The 12,100-nt window shown below is 44.3% G+C and overlaps 1 protein-coding gene across 2 annotated transcripts in view; it reads left to right on the top strand.

Annotated features, from left to right (window-relative positions):
* The window catches only part of STK10 (serine/threonine kinase 10), a 178,441-nt gene that overhangs the window by 134,954 nt on the left and 31,387 nt on the right, over positions 1-12,100 (top strand). For both annotated transcript variants that reach the window (XM_035290516.3, XM_008990872.4), the window contains 2 exons: positions 1,713-1,836; positions 2,291-2,470. In XM_035290516.3, coding sequence (XP_035146407.2) covers positions 1,713-1,836; positions 2,291-2,470 — 304 coding nt within the window. The remainder of the gene's footprint in view (positions 1-1,712; positions 1,837-2,290; positions 2,471-12,100) is intronic.

The raw sequence follows: 12,100 nt of genomic DNA, 5'->3' as shown, positions 1-12,100 counted from the left end.
AATCTAAAAAAATCTGAAACCCAAAACACTTCTGGTCCCAAGCTTTTTCAGGAAAGGATACTCAACCTGTATAAGGTCATGGTTCAGAATTTAAAAAAAAAAAAGATTAACAGTGAAAAATCTCCCTCATTTTCCTATTAGAAATCCAGTTACCTTTCCTGTGTTAATGTTTTGATTTAATCCTTCCAGAAATACTGGAAAAGTAAGAAATAACTATGTGTGTGTACATAGACCTATTGGTGCCCTTTTTTCTCCCAGATAAGGTAGCAAAGCAGGCCTATTCTTTAATATCTTGCTTTTTTTACCTAGAGATTATTCCATATCTGTTCATAAAGAATTATTATTTTCAATAGATGTTTCCTCATGTAATTAAACATTTTCTGAAACTTGATTTTTTTAAGGTTGTATAGAATTCTATCATATTGATATATTGATACACTTTATTTACCTATACCTATATTGATGGACATTTGCTTCCGATTTTTTACTCTTATAAATAACATTGATTATAAATAACTGAATATTCTTTGTTGTTGTTCTTGTTGTTGAGACGGAGTTTCCCTCTTGTAGCCCAGGCTGGAGTGCAATGGCATGAGCTCAGCTCACTGCAACCTCTGCCTCCTGGGTTCAAGCGATTCTCCTGCCTCAGCCTCCTGAGTAACTGGGATTACAGGCACGTGCCACCATGTCCGGCTAATTTTTGTATTTTTAGGAGAGATGGGGTTTCTCTATGTTGGCCAGGCTGGTCTTGAACTCCTGACCTCAAGTGATCCACCCACCTTGGCTTCCCAAAGTGCTGGGATTACAGGTGTGGGCCACCGTACCTGACTGAATATTTTTATTCAATGGTCTTGTGCATCTGTAAATACTTCTTTAAAATCAGTATCCAGAAGTGAAACTACTATGTCAAAAGACATAAACTTATTACCAAACTGTCCTCCAGAAATGTACCAATTTCTACCATCAAATTTTCTACATCATGAAATGTAGTTTCTACATCAAATTTTCTATATCATGAAAATGTAGTTTCTACATAAAATTTTCTGCATCATGTTTTCTATATCATGAAATTGTAGTTTCTTTTTAATTTGCATTTTATATCTATATAGGTGATTCTAATTTTTTTTATCTTTTACTTCATGTCTGTTCTTGTTATTTGCCACTTTTTTTGTAAGGATAGTTGTCCTTTTATTGATTTGTAAGCACTCTTTATATATTAAGATTATTAAGGTTTTGGCCAGGTGTGGTGGCTCACGCTTATAATCCCAGCACTTCGGAAAGCCGAGGCGGGTAGATCACAAGGTCAAGAGTTCAAGACCATCCTGGTCAACGAGGTGAAACCCTGTCTCTACTAAAAATACAAAAATTAGCTGGGCATGGTGGTGCACGCCTGTAGTCCCAGCTACTAGGGGGGCTGAGGCAGGAGAATTGCTTGAACCCAGAAGGCAAGGCAGAGGTTGCGGTGAGCCGAGATTGTGCCATTGCACTCCAGTCTGGGTAACAACAGCGAAACTCCGTCTCAAAAAAAAAAATATTATTAAGATTTTTTCTGTCAATAAATATCAAATGAAGCCTGAGTTCTAGTCATGCCTGTGCCCAAGGCTTCTGTGAATTTGCTCCATGATGCAGCCCTCGATGTTCCAAGCTGTGAGTATTGTGACCTCTGAGGCCACTTTCTTACTGTGAAATATCTACATCCTTTAACCTTTCAGGCGCCAGGAACTCAGAGAGCTTCGGCTGCTCCAGAAAGAAGAGCATCGGAACCAGACCCAGCTGAGTAATAAGCATGAGCTGCAACTGGAGCAAATGCACAAACGTTTTGAACAGGAAATCAACGTGAGTATGAGAAAAGATGGGACCCTGGAGGGCTTCTTGCCTCCATGTGTTCTCTCAGTGGAAGTTACATAGCGGGAATGATTAGGTCCTGGAGAGTAATTCACATCAATTGCCCAATTCCTGGGGTTTCCCGATCTTCTTAGGCAGTGACTTGTTAACACAGAATCCCATGAAGGTCCCAGTGATCCTGAGTCCCACAGGAGGATCTCCAGAGGGAAAATAACCTTTACTGAGCACCATGCAACAGCACATGGTCTGGTCTCCCTTTTGCCGACGAGGAAACGGAGACTCATGTTAAGTAGCTTGCCCCAGGTCACACAGCAAGGAGGTGGTAGAGCTGGGATTCAAACCTAGGTCTGAGCACAAGCTCTGAGTTCCCCCTGTTCCACTCCCCATATCTCTCCCAGGTGTAAAGTAACTTTGCTGAATTTCTTGGAATTTCTGCTCTTTTTAGTCCAAGAAGAAGTTCTTTGACACAGAATTAGAGAACCTGGAGCGTCAGCAAAAGCAGCAAGTGGAGAAGATGGAGCAAGACCATGCTGTGCGCCGCCGGGAGGAGGCCAAGCGGATCCGCCTGGAGCAGGATCGGGACTACGCCAGGTTCCAAGAGCAGCTCAAACTGATGAAGAAAGAGGTGAGTATGTGCTGGGTTGGGGCAGGGCCATCTTGGAGAATCAGGGGTTTCTTGGTTGCAAGAGATCAAGGCTCCAGCTCAACCTCACCTTGGTGACAGAGGGTTACAGCTGAAGAGCTCAGGAGCTGGCGAGCCTGGATCTGTGTGCCCAAGCTGCTCCCTGAGAAGATACTTCTCCATCTTCTGAACTCTGTTTTCCTCTGTGTTGCTGTGGCTCAGGGCAGGCCCTCACCATGTGGCCTCAGGCAGCTTCCTTTACATCCTCCCAGTTTAGCAATCCTGGTGGAGAAACAGCAGGGAAAAAGGAAGGGCTGGGGCCCCAGGGGAATTTGAGATGCTATTCCCAGAAGGGCACCTGGGTGCTAGGTGGGTAGGCACAGACATCATGTCTGATATGCTCCACCCTCTCTGCCTCCTCCTTCTCCCCATGTTGGAAGAGGAAGGGGAGGGTAGAAGGAGGTGGGTGGTCCTGAGGCACATCTCTCTGGCTGCTCTGGAGAGAGGCCTCTGGGTGTCAAAGAACAGCCCATACCTCCCTCTGTGGAGCGATACTGGGAGGCTGGGACACTGACCTAGACAACCTCAAGGAAGGAAGGAGACAAGTAGACTGGATGTCCCCAGGACAGGAACACCAGTCTAGGCTGTTCGCAGTCTCCAACTGGGAGCAGTGGGTGAGCAGCCTCTCTGATGGTCTCAGAGCCCAGAGTCCAGACTTTACCATTGTGGGCATGACATTCAGGGCATCCCAGTGGCTTGGACAGCTGCCTGTGGGAGCCAGGGCTCCTGGCCAGCTGAGCAGGTAAGGCAGTCACCTTAGGCACAAATATACCTCGGAGATACTGTGGGTTTGGTTCTGTATCACCACAATAAAGCAAATACTGCAATAAAGCCAGTCCCTAGTATTCAGTAAACTATGCTGTACACAGATGTGCTGTCACCTAGGCTTTGTGCCTCCTTTTTAGAGCACAGGCAGAGTAGATTTAGCATGATTCTTTTTTTATTTTTATTTTTTGAGACAGGGTCTTGCTCTGTTGCCCAGGCTGGAATGCAGTGTTGTGATCTCCGCTCACTGCAACCTCTGCCTCCCAGGTTCAAGCGATTCTTATGCCTCAGCCTCCTGATTAGCTGGGACTACAGGCACGTGCCACCATGCCCAGCTAATTTTTGTATTTTTAGTAGAGATGAGGTTTCACCATATTGGCCAGGATGGTCTCAAACTCCTGATCTCATGATCCACCCTCGTCAGCCTCCAAAAGTACTGGGATTACAGGTATGCACCACCCCACCCAGCTTAGCATGATTCTTAAGGGCCCTAGGATTTTCAAAATAGTAAATGAGGCTGGGCATGGTGGCTCACGCCTGTAATCCCCGCACTTTGGGAGGCCAAGGTGGGCGGATCACAAGGTCAAGAGATCAAGACCTTCCTGGCCAACATGGTGAAACCCCGTCTCTACTAAAAATACAAAAATTAGCCGGGCGTGGTGGCATGCACCTCTGGTCCCAGCTACTCAGGAGGCTGAGGTGGGAGAATTGCCTGAACCCAGGAGGCGGAGGTTGCAGTGAGCCGAGATCGCGCCATTGCACTCCAGCCTGGGTAACAAGACCGAAACTCCCTCTCAAAAAAAAAAAAAAAAAATAAGCATTGGCTTCAATTTCAAGTCTCCATCAGCATTAACCCCTAGCAAGAGAGTCAGCCTGACCTTTGAAGTTTTGAAGCCAGGCATTGACTTCTCCTCTGTAGCTATGAGAGTCCTAGATGGCATCTTCTACCAACAAAAAGCTGTTTCATCTACATTGAAAATCTGTTGTTTAGTGCAGCCACTTACATCAGCGATCTTAGCTAGATCTTCAAGATGACTCGCTGCAGCTTCTCCATCAGCACTTGCGGCTTCACCCTGCACTTTCATGTTATGGAGATGGCCTCTTTCTGTAAACCTCATGAACCAACCTCTGCTAGCTTCCAGCCTTTCTTCTGCAGCTTCCTCACCTCTCTCAGCCTTCACAGAATTAAATAGAGTTAGGGTTGTGTCCTGGGTTAGGCTTTGGGGTAAGGGAATGTTGTAGCTGGTTTGGTCTTTTACCCAGACCACTCAGACTTTCTCTACCTCAGTTTAGGCTCCTTGGAGTGGCACTTTTATCTTTCAAGAACTTTTCCTTTGTATTCACAACTTGGCTAACCCGCGGGTGTGGGCGGCCTAGCTTTTGACCTAGTAAGTTTTCCCCATTCCATCCTCACTAAGCTTCATCATTTCTAGTTTTTAATTTAAAGTGAGAGACATGCATCTCTTACTTTCACGTGGGCAGTTAGAGGCCATTGTAGGGATATTAATTGGCTTAATTTTAATATTGTTGTGTCTCAGAGAATAGGGAGGCCCAAGGAGAGGGGAAGAGACGGGAAAGGCCATCTGTGGAGCATTCAGAACACATCCCAGCATTTATGGATGAAGTTAACTGTCTTATATGGGCTCGTAGCACCCTAAAACAATTACAGTAGTCAAAACAAAAACATCAGAGGTCACTGATTGCAGATTGCCATAATAGAGATAATAATAATGAAAAAATGTGCAGTATTGTGAGAATTACCAAAATGTGGACAAGATGTGAGTCCATGCTTTTGGAAAAATGTCGCTGATAGACTTACTCGACACAGAATTGCCACAAACCTTCAATTTGTAAGAATTACAGTATCTGCAAAGTGGAATAAAGTGAAGCATGATAAAATAAGGTCTGCCCCCACAACATTCCAGAGGGCCTGAAATCTGAGTCATCAAAATACAGAATATTTTAATGCAATGTTTTATAGTAAAAATGCAAATAATTCATAGCGAACAGATATCAGTTATTAGAATAAAGACAGGCTCTAACAGGGCCAAGATTAGGGTGAGGCAATGAGGCTGGGTGCCCCAGGCACAGGCCTGGATCCTGTCTTTATTTAAAATTTTGGTATTTTGTCCATGATTTTTTTGCATGAATTTAGGTGTTTTGTTTTTTCTTTTTTATGTTATTTATCTTGATTACTGAATTTTTGTCAGCCCTTTAAATTTTGTTCTGGGGTGAGTGCCTCACTGGCCTCCCCGTGGTCCTGGCCAGCTGCAGAGAGATGGGTAGGTGGGCTGGGGGTGCATGGGAGCAGAGAGGAGAAGCTGACATCCAGCTCCTGTGCAGAGAGCACAGACTTGGGAGTCAGGTTTGTTTTCGAGTCTTGGCTCTTTGGCTTGCTGGCTGTTTGGCTTTGGACAAGCCATTTCCCTGAGTCCCAGTTGCTTTCTGTCAAAATGAGTTATTCAGCAAGTATTTCACCGAGAGTCTACATGTGTGGCACTGTGCTGGCTGCCAGGGATACTGCAGTAACAAAATGGATAGACCTCAAAGACCTGTTAATTTCCAGAGAAGCCAGACAAACAAACAAAAAGTCCAACATTGAATAAATAAACAGTTGCCAACATGCTAGCAAAGCATATAGACTGGCTGACTAGAGATCTGGAGAGATCTGCTTTAGACGGGTCTGGGAAGGCTTCTCGGCATATGATGTGTAAGCTGAGACCAGAAGGATGCTGGCAGGCATAAGAACCTTCCAGGAGGGTGGGACAGCACATGCAAAGGCCCTGAGGTATGGGAAAGAGCTTGGAGTGTTCAAAGAGCCAGAAAACCATCTATGTAGCAGGAGCTCAGGAAGCAAAGGGGAGAATAGCACAAGATGGAATCAGACAGGTAGACAGAGGCCAGCTCACATACGGCAATGGGCCACAGGCAGGAGTGTGCTAATTAATAATCCTGTTAACATCTAGTTCTTACATAGATGTTTTAGCATTAAATGAGAAGTACATTCAGAGCTAGACCCAGTATCTTCTCGGAATAAGAGGTGGGTAGATGCTCATTCCCTCCTTGGCTCTGCACCCTGTCACATGTGCACACCTTGTGTGTGTGTGTGCGTGTGTGTGTGTGTGTGTGTGTGTGTTATGTGTAAGGACTTAAAAGTGGAAAAGAGAGGAGGTGACAGAAGAGGTTGCGTAGTTTAGGAGGGGGTGGGGGAAGCCACGGAGCTCTTCACCCTTTCTCAGAACTTGCCCTTAACAAAGTTGGACCTCCTCACCAGCAGGGTTCCAGGAAGGCCCTCAAGCCTGCCACTGAACTCTGAGGCTGAGCATGAGATCTGGCACCTAGGGTTCTGTTCACATTCAGTTTTTAAAAATTTCTTTTTCTATGGTGTTTTTCATCAAGAAGTTTTCATGGAAAGAAAAACCTTAACTTCTTTGCTCTTTTGACTTTTTTGTTGTTTGTTGTTGCTAATGATGAGGCTGGAGTGCAGTGGCACAATCACAGGTCACTGCAGCCTTGAACTCCTGGGCTCAAGTGATCCTCCTGCCTTGGCCCCTCAAAGTGTTGGGATACAGGCATGCGCCATTGCGCCCAGCCTCTTTTGGCTTTATGAAGAGGATAAGGCTCACACCGTTTAGTAAGATGGTGTCCTAGTTACTCATCTTTTGTATAGGTAAACTACTTGCTTTGATTCTGCAACTTGCTTATATAACAGAGAGCGATGGCAGGAGGCCAGTGAGAGGCTTTGCCCCATGTCACCCCCAGATATCCCAGATGGCGCTGTCTTGCCATTGCCTACTCTGCACTCCTAAGACCTCCTTCTCTGATTCCAAAGGTCACCTCTGTAAGAGTTGCAAGGTGCTAGGTAAGGAAGTAGGAATTCTAAGTAGGAATGAGAGGTCTCGCCCATTGCCTTTGATGTAGTGGTCAGGATGCAGCAGCAGGAGGGAAGGGCAAAATTGGAAGGGATGAGACCACCCCAGGTGAGCAACCTCTGAACTACCCACAGATGCATCAGCCATTCCAGTGCTGCAACAAAGTAATGCACACATGGATGCTGGAGAGAGAGACGATACACAGATGCCACAGGCACTTCCCTTTAACCAGCTCAGAGCAGGGAAGAGTGTACCCTGTCCATTTCCCTATGATCTATTCAGTGTGAGAGAGCATGTCATAATTTAAATTCAGGCATGGAACACACATACCAAAAATAAAATAAAATTTGAGAAGCCTCCTGGGACCCTTTTCAGGATTATAGCAACTGGTATGGAATATTTATCATGCTAATCACTTTTCAATGAGGAGATATGCAAATACGAAAAATAATTATTAGCAAGGCAGTTGACCTATTTATTCTTCATGTCAATTTCAAGTAATTTACATCTTCCTGTATATGTGTATATATGCATATATATATATATATATATATATTAATGTGAATACATTCTCACAGTTCTGTAAGAAGGGACTTGATGGTCTGCTACTCAGTTCCTGTATACACAGTAATCTTTAGCATCCATGAAAAACTGGCTTGACAGTTGTAACTTCAAAAATAATAATAGCAGTGAACCTAACCCACACTTACCTTACATAACAATGAACTCAAAATAGATTATATATCAAAATATAAAACCTAACATTATAAAACTCCTAAAGCATGTGACCTTGGGTTAGGCAAAGAATTCTTGGATATACCACTAAAAGCATAATTCCTAAAAGAAAAGATGATAAAACAGGTGCTAGAATAAATAGACATCCAGACTGCCAAGATGGCGCAGTAGGAGCAAATCAGAATTGCAGCTCTCAGTGAAGGTGCAGAGGGTGAGTTCAATCCGCATTTCCAGACGGATCTCTGTTGCCCACAGAATGGGGAAATTCCCAGGTGTAAGAGAGACATGGGATGCCAGCGCAGCTGTCTCAGCTTGCGTGGCCATTTCGGCCGGCGCCGCAGCGCAGCGGCACGCTGCACAGAATGCACTGGCCTGGGTGCCCTGTTAAACCAGCAATCTGAGATTTGGGAGGGCAGATTAGCATATCCATCTGATTAAACGGGACTTGGACAGTGAGCCAGACCAGGAGATTCCTGGGAAGAGATGTTTGAGCCGGTGCAGTGGGTTGCTGCATGGGAAATCACACAGATCCTGGTGCCCTATCAGCTGCCGACTGAAACACCTGGGAGAGAGTCAACCGTTCAACTTAAAAAAAAAAAAAAAAAAAAAAAGAGGGCTCTGAGGCAGGAAGCCAGGTGATCAGGCTTGACAGGTCCCACCCCCACAGGGACAAACAAAACGGCGATTTGAAACACTGTGGGTTGAGAATTTCACTGCGGGCACAGCTGAAACCAGGACGGTGCAGCTCAGTGGGGGAGGGGCATCTACCATTACTGAGATATACCGCCCCTACTGAGGTACACTCCCATTGCTGACGCAGCCTGCCGTTGCCAAGGCAATCTGCCATAACAGAGAGACTCCACCAATAGGGCGGAGCCCGCGACATCAGGGCAGAGCCCACAGCAACAGGGTGGAGCCCACGGCAACAGGGCAGAGCCCATGACAGCAGGGCGGAGCCCACAGCAGCAGGATGGAGCCTCAGCAGGCAAATAGTGACTAGACTGCCTCCTAGCTGGGCAGGAAGGTGCAACGGATACTCATAAAGAAAGCCCTAACTCCCCGAGACAGAGCATCTGAGGATAAAAAGGGGTTTCATGAGTTCTGCTGCAGCAGACTTAAACGTACTGGCCTAACAGCCCTGAATGATCAACGGAGCTCACACCTCAGCACTTGAGCTCCTATAAATACAGACCGCCTCCTTAAGCAGCTCCCTGACCCCTGTATATCCAAAGAGTCACCTCAAAAAGGACTGATCAGACTGACATTTGGCGGGCATCATTCTGGGACAAAGATAGCAGAAGAAGAAACTGGTAGCACCCCTCACTGTTCTGCAGCTGCTACAGGTGTACCCCAGACAAGCAGGACCTGGAGTGGACCTCAGCAGTCCTACAGCAGAGGGGCTAGAGGGAAAACTAAGTAACAGAAATACTTCATCATCAACAATCTGGGCGCCCACTCAGAGACCCAATCGAAAAGTCAGCAACTACTCAGACGACAGGTGGATAAACCCGCAAAGATGGGAAGAAACCAGTGCAAAAAGGAGGAAAACACCCGAAACCAAAACACCTCGCCTCCTACAAAGGACCAAAACTCCTCACCAGCAAGGGAACAAAGCTGGACGGAGAATGAGTGTGATGAAATGACGGAATCAGACTTCAGAAGGTGGGTAATGAGAAACTTCCGTGAGCTAAAAGAACATGTTCTAAATCAATGCAAAGAAACTAAGAACCTTGAAAAAAGATTTGAGGAAATGATAACAAGAATGGACAACTTAGAGAAGAATATGAATGAATTGAAGGAGCTGAAAAACACAACATGAGAACTTTGCGAAGCATGCACAAGTTTCAACAGCCAAATTGACCAAGCAGAAGAAAGAATATCAGAAGTGGAAGATCAACTCAATGAAATAAAACGAGAAACCAAGATTAGAGAAAAAAGCACAAAAAGAAATGAACAAAGTCTCCAAGAAATGTGGGACTATATGAAGAGGCCTAACCTATGTTTGATAGGTGTACCAGAATGTGACAAAGAGAATGAATCCAAGCTGGAAAATACTCTTCAGGATATTATTCAGGAAAATTTCCCCAACCTAGCAAGGCAGGCCAATATTCAAGTCCAGGAAATACAGAGAACACCTCAAAGATATTCCGCAAGAAGAGCAACCCCAAGGCACATAATCGTCAGATTCACCAGGGTTGAAATGAAGGAGAAAATACTAAGGGCAGCCAGAGAGAAAGGTCGGGTCATCCACAAAGGGAAGCCCATCAGACTCCCAGCAGATCTCTCGGCAGAAACGCTGCAAGCCAGAAAAGAATGGGGGCCAATATTCAACATCCTTAAAGAAAAGAACTTTCAACCCAGAATTTCATATCCAGCCAAACTGAGCTTCATAAGTGAAGGAAAAATAAAATCCTTTGCAAACAAACAAATACTCAGAGATTTTGTCACCACCAGGCCTGCTTTATAAGAGCTCCTGAAAGAGGCACTACACATAGAAAGGAACAACCAGTACCAGCCATTCCAAAAACATACCAAATGCTAAAGAGCATCAACAAAATGAAGAATCCTCATCAACTAACGGGCAAAACAGCCAGCTAGCATCAAAATGGCACTATCAAATTCACACATAACAATATTAACCCTAAATGTAAATGGGCTAAATGCACCAATCAAAAGACACAGACTGGCAAATTGGATAAAAAACCAAAACCCATCAGTGTGCTGTATCCAGGAAACCCATCTCACAGGCAGGGATACACAAAGGCTCAAAATAAAGGGATGCAGGAAGATTTATCAAGCAAATGGACAGCAAAAAAAAAAAGCAGGAGTTGCAATTCTCGTCTCTGATAAAATAGACTTTAAAGCAACAAAGATCAAAAGAGACAAAGAAGGTCATTACATAATGGTAAAAGGATCGATACAACAAGAAGAGCTAACGATCCTAAATATATATGGACCCAATGCAGGAGCACCCAGATACATAAGGCAAGTTCTTAATGACTTACAAAAAGACTTAGACGCCCACACAATAATAGTGGGAGACTTTAGCACTCCACTGTCAATATTAGACAGATCAACCAGACAGAAAATTAACAAGGATATCCAGGACTTGAACTCAGACCTGGAACAAGCAAACATGATAGACATTTACAGAACTCTCCACCCCAAATCCACAGAATATACATTCTTCTCAGCACCACATCACACCTACTCTAAAATTGACCACATAATTGGAAGTAAATCACTCCTCAGCAAATGCAAAAGAACGGAAATCATAACATTCTCTCAGACCACAGTGCAATCAAGTTAGAATTCAGAATTCAGAAACTAACTCAGAACCGCACAGCTTCATGGAAACTGAACAACTGGCTCTTGAATGTTGACTGGATAAACAATGAAATGAAGGCAGAAATAAAGAAGTTCTTCGAAACCAATGAGAACGAAGACACAACATACCAGAATCTCTGGGACACATTTAAAGCAGTCTCCAGAGGAAAATATATAGCAATAAGTGCCCATATGAGGAGAGTGGAGAGATCCAAAATTGACACCCCATCGTCAAAATTGAAAGAGCTGGAGGAGCAAGATCAAAAAAACTCAAAACCCAGCAGAAAACAAGAAATAACTAAGATCAGAGCAGAACTAAAGGAGATAGAGACACGAAAAACCCTTCAAATAATCAATAAATCCAAGAGCTGGTTTTTTTAAAAGATCAACAAAATAGACCACTAGCCAGATTAATAAAAAAGAAAAGAGAGAACAACCAAATAGATGCAATAATAAACAATAAAGGGGAAATCACCACAGATTCCACAGAAATTTAAACCATCATCAGGGAATATTACAAACAACTCTATGCACATAAACTAGTAAACCTGGAAGAAATGGATAAATTCCTGGACACCTGTGTCCTCCCAAGCCTAAACCAGGAGGAAGTCGAAACTATGAATAAACCAATAACAAGGTCTGAAGTCGAGGCAGCAATTAAGAGCCTACCACTCAAAAAAAGCTCAGGTCCAGATGGGTTCACAGCCGAATTCTACCAGACACACAAAGAGGAGCTGGTACCATTCCTTCTGAAACTATTCCAAATAATCCAAAAAGAGGGAATCCTTCCCAAATCATTTTATGAGACCAACATCATCCTGATACCAAAAGCCGGCAGAGACTCAACAAGAAAAGAAAACTTCAGGCCAATATC

This window comes from Callithrix jacchus, chromosome 2 (genome assembly GCF_049354715.1).
Source record: "Callithrix jacchus isolate 240 chromosome 2, calJac240_pri, whole genome shotgun sequence".
Classification (NCBI taxonomy): domain Eukaryota; kingdom Metazoa; phylum Chordata; class Mammalia; order Primates; family Cebidae; genus Callithrix; species Callithrix jacchus.
This window is presented reverse-complemented; position numbering and strand designations above follow the sequence as displayed.